The 5,096-nt window shown below is 42.0% G+C and overlaps 1 protein-coding gene across 1 annotated transcript in view; it reads right to left on the bottom strand.

Moving 5' to 3' along the window:
• Positions 1-471: 471 nt before the first annotated feature.
• Sgcb (sarcoglycan beta) overlaps positions 472-5,096 on the bottom strand; it is an 11,898-nt gene continuing 7,273 nt past the window's right edge. Inside the window, exon 6 of the mRNA XM_005359341.3 lies at positions 472-3,061. Coding sequence (XP_005359398.1) covers positions 2,858-3,061 — 204 coding nt within the window. The 3' untranslated portion in view covers positions 472-2,857. The remainder of the gene's footprint in view (positions 3,062-5,096) is intronic.

The raw sequence follows: 5,096 nt of genomic DNA on the forward strand, positions 1-5,096 counted from the left end.
TGGGGATTCAGATCTGTCCCTTGAGGCTCCGCCCATGTTCCCCAGCTCTGCTGCCAGCCCCCACCCTTTCATCTCCTGGCTCTCGCCTTGGTCCACTCGGGGGAAGTCTCTCGGAAGGCATAGAAGATGAGGCTGTCGAAACTGGAAAAGCGCAGGTTTCTGACTCCAGAGCGGCCACATAAAACAGGTCGCTGAGATTTAGACTCTGTGTTGTGCTGAAGTAGAAGCTCCTTAATAAAGTCATTAAGAAACTGACACCAAAGGTCACGGAACTGTCCTGTAAACAGAGGTCATCACTCTGAAACACAGCATAGGGTTATTTTGGTGTGGCAGGGCTTGTAACCTTTGGCCCTCTTACATCTTTCAAAAGACCCCAGTGACCAGCCCCTCAGTGGTCTCCTCTTCAAGTTTAACGCCACCATTCTAACCCCTTAAAAACACTCATCAAAACCAAGTAGAAACTCTCCCATCATTAAAACGATCACACGATGTTTATTTTGCTTCTGTTACAATGCAAAAAGATTGCCAATACAGTATATTTTTAAGGATTGCAGAAGATGGCCGCCAGGTCCTGCTTTGGGTTGTGTATTTTCCTCTCTGTTCACTGGACAGTCTCTAAGGAACCTTATGTTTATTTCTTCTGCCTCTTCGCGTTGATAACCACCTCTAAAACATTGTCCTTACTTAAATAAATGTTTGTCCGTTTTCTCCTCGCATCTGCTTCACGCGAGGCCGCTGCAGCACGACCTCTCCGCGTAGTCAGTTCAAACAGAAGAAATGAACAGATGAGCAGGCAGCGCCGCCTGGCGGCCAGCGTGAGCAGCGTGGCTTGGCTGTGCACCAAGAGGACTTGATCTTGCTTGGCTCCTCGGCAGAGCTTCCAGGTGAGTGTGGGTGCACCTGCAGTGTATTCCACAGAACACCAGGATGCCCTCTCACAGCAAGTGCTCAATGGAGACGTATTGAAATACAAGTGTTTCTCAAGGAAATGCAAAAATACGTTTTTTTCATGACTTGTATTTAGTGAATAATACTTAGTAATATAGTGTTCTGTGGTTTTAGTAAAAATATTTATTTAAAGAAATTCTCAAAACAAATGCAAAGAGAATACATAACAAATGCACAATTTAGCATGAAAATGAGAATTCCAAACATGATTTTTCTGAGCATTTTTTAGTTATTAAACAATACTTGAATGTATCCAGAGGTATAAACCACTCTCTTCCTTTACATCTAAAACCTGCACTCAGTGTCAGGTCTCAAGTCAGTTCTTACCCCAGCCTGAGTTCACAATCTATAAGGTATTCAGTTTTTCCACTTGACAAAACTGTGACAATATTGAACACACACTGTTTTCTATATTGATTTTCTTATATTCTAAGTGACCATGACAGAATGCAAGGGTCAGCCTGTGTAGCTAGGTTCATCATCTCTCCCTGCTGTCTGCTTTACAGCTATGTGCTCTGGATCCTCATCCCATGTATCTTGGTAATACCAGAAATTCCTTTCAGACCAAGTATAAACCACATTAAGAACCAACTGCCTTGAGGGCTGTAAACAGCGAAAACGAGACAGAGAGTTGAGGAGCAGAGATAAAGCACCCGCACCCTCTCCACTGCAGCGCCCTTGTCCTACTGCACACGAGTCTCTAAGGATGAGGCTGGTGTGGGACAGTGGAGGAAATGCATGGGGCAGCAGGGCCTGTTGAGGCCAGGCCTCCCTGCTTTCCACTCGGCTCTCCTGGGGCTTAAGGGAAAGTATGCTGACCTCTCTGTAACTCATTCAGGTGCTCCCATGTGGCAGGCAGACCAAGCAGATCTGTCCATTGAAACACAACTTGGAATTGGCTCAAGATAATTAAAAAACTGACAGTGATTGGTCATGTTTTGCTAATAGGTTAGTATTTTAACTAGAATAGCACACATGTTTGATTTTTACCTATTAGGTAAATAGGAATTAGGCTTTTCCCATCTTCTGAGAGTTTTAAACAATTGAAAATTCAGTGTAGAGTATAAAAGGCAGGAACACATTTGGAATCAAGTTCATCTAGTTCAGCATTGTACTTGACTTCCAATCCCAAGTCCATCCTTTCCTATGTGGTGTGGGGCAGGTTCCACAACTTCTCTAACTTTCGCTTTCTTGATGGGTGAAGCTGGAACTTACTGAGAGAGGTGCAGTGAGACCTGGAGATCACACACACAATGCCCAGGACAGCCCAGCGATGACAGCTACTGTCCCCACATACAAGTGAGAACTGGGATTGGGTGATGTTTACACAGCGCGGGTACTTACACGTATCATTATTTCAAGTAGACATTCCATGACAGAGTGTTTTCTGTAGTGCAAAGCTAAGGAAACACAGTTTCTTACCAGCTCATATATGGAAGGTTCTTCTGTGACTTGTTTGTGAAAATGTGGCTTTGGGTTAATGCAAAAACCTGTGTCTTCCCCCTTAAAAGCCAAAAAGACAGAGCACAGACAGTGACGTTGTGCCCTCCAAACATCTCTCCCCCCTGATAAAAATAACCAAAGGCTTACTTACAATTTTACCTCTTCAGTCCTTTGTCCTTTAGTCAAAAGATGTTAAAATACTTTTAAGATTACTTTTGATTTTATTAATTTCTCATAATTATTTTAGAGAACTGTCACTTTTGTATCAGTGCAACTTAATAAAGCATATTAGAATTTAGGCACTCCAAAGTCCCTTAAATACTGAGAGTACGTAATACACACAGCGGTGCTCCCCAGTCAATAAATCACAGGTCATCGCAAACTCTGTACAAACATGGTTCACATGCATTCTTACGAAGAACAGATCAAGTTGAGATCCGAACACATTGACCCTGGGGTGGATCTTCTAATGAGTGTTCCCACAAGGGTTGTCTGCCACCTGGCAGCCCATGTTGTGGCCTGTCACTTGCACCTTGAAGAGCGTGCCGTCTGCACACATGCAGAGCTTGTAGCGCACCCAGTCACCGCTCCCCGATGCGTCCCCGCTGGAGGAACTGGGCATGCGCGTTGGGCTGACCATCACGCTTCCATTGAGAATGATGCTGTTTTCCTAGGAGGACGGGAATACGGTTCAGCTATCTCCACAAAATGGACACAGACGAAAGTTATCAAACTAGACAAAACTTGTGAAATATCAAAGGGAAGGGAGGCAGCGGGAGGGTAAAGTCACGATCAGAACAACCGTGGCCATCGCAAAGCCAAACCACACCGAGGATTCAAGAGAGATTATGAGTCAACAAATAGGCCAACACTAGTCCAAATCACGTCCCTCGCAGTGTGACTGATGGGGACAGTCTTGGGTAATTTCGCTTTCTGACTCCAGAGATTTTTTTTTTTTGTTACTAATGTTGATATGGGGGTGGGTTCTCTTATAGGAAACTAATTTAGTTAATAGAAATTCAATTAAAGATTAAAACTATGTAATTTATTAACCAGACTTCCAAAGGAACTGCAGGCTTCTTCTTTTAACTCGTAGCTACAGTCATTTTATACTGTAGGCTCTTGAGACTGTGTGTGTGTGTGTGTGTGTGTGTGTGTGTGTGTGTGTGCATATGGAGGTCAGAGGTTGAACATGTGTCTTTGTAAACAGCTCTCATACTTGATGTGGTGAGGTCTTTCCCTTACTGAAGCTGGAACTCAGTAAGTAGCCAGGCTGTCTGATCCAGTGGCCTGTACATCCTGAGAATAGGGAGAACAGGATTATAGGCACATGCCACTGCCATCTTATTTGGGTTCTGAACGCAGGCCCACGTGATGGTTTGGAAGCACTTCACAAATTGAGCCATCTCAGCCTCCCAAGACCCTTTCTTTTAGGGACCAGTAAGTTTCTACTTCTCTCCCGGCTCCCTTCTTCCCTTCCCTCGCATTAACGAATAGTTACTAAATGCTGCCGTGTGCCAGACCTATCCTAGGTAACTGGCGTGTTCTTAGAGAGTGCCATCCATGTAAGCATGAAAGTCGTCACTTTAGGGAGGGGCTGAAATCAATGGGAGTGGCAGTAAAACAGCGGGGAGGGGGACCTGCTATATACAGACAGAATGGCAGCTTTTGTCTGAAATGCTTGGAACAGACCATTTCATAGTTCTGAGTTTATTTTGTTTTGGCATATCTGCATAGATTATTCTGAAATAAAGTTCCAAGTTGTAAAGGATCCGTTTCAAATTTTGTTTCCATGCTGCCATCTTGTGGTCATTTAAGTGTACTTTCTTGAAACTGTAACAGTGTTCACAATACATTGTAACATAGGGTGACTAAGTTAACAGTGTTTGTAGAGGTAAAAACAGTTAGGAGAGACCATTCTGAATACTCTTAATCTGAGAGGTGGTAGATACCTGAGATGATGTGTATGTTAATTCTCAAATATGATCATGTGTACATGAATAAAAACATACAATATACCCCATAAATATGTATATGTTCATTAAAAATAAGATGTAAAAGGTAGTTTGACAAAATTATTGCTAATGATTAGCTTATATACTTTAAATCTAGCTTTTGATATCAACTGACTTACAAAGCTAAATGTCTTTTCAATACTAGAAACTAGTATGTACGACTACTTCAGACGATTTTAAGATTTGTCACATGGACAAGGCAGAATAGTGTTAGCATTTTCTGGTGGGCAGATGGAAGATTCAGAAACTTAGGCATGTTCTGGATACAAAGGGCTCAGACCTCACTCCTCTGACCTTTAGTGTCAACTGCCCTTTAAAATAATATAAAAAATACAAGCAAGCAGAAGTAAAAATGAAATCATCTGTTATTCTATCACTCTTAGCTAAATATTGCTAACATTTTCTATATCCTTTCAGATTTTATAAACATGCACATGTTCTGAAAGAAATAAAATATTTTACAAATTACTTTATAACCTTCTTTCATTTTACAATCCATTTGAAACATCTCATCATGACAAAAAATAATTTTCAGTAATTATATGTGTGATATTTTATTTGTATTTTAATAAATAAAGCTTGCCTGAAGATCAGAGAGTAAAACAGCCCCACTGGTCAGTCTTACAGATGAGACAGTGGTGACACACACCTTTAATCCCAGAAGCCACACGAGTTGACATAGAAACCGGG

Source organism: Microtus ochrogaster, linkage group LG1 (assembly GCF_000317375.1).
Source record: "Microtus ochrogaster isolate Prairie Vole_2 linkage group LG1, MicOch1.0, whole genome shotgun sequence".
Classification (NCBI taxonomy): Eukaryota; Metazoa; Chordata; class Mammalia; order Rodentia; family Cricetidae; genus Microtus; species Microtus ochrogaster.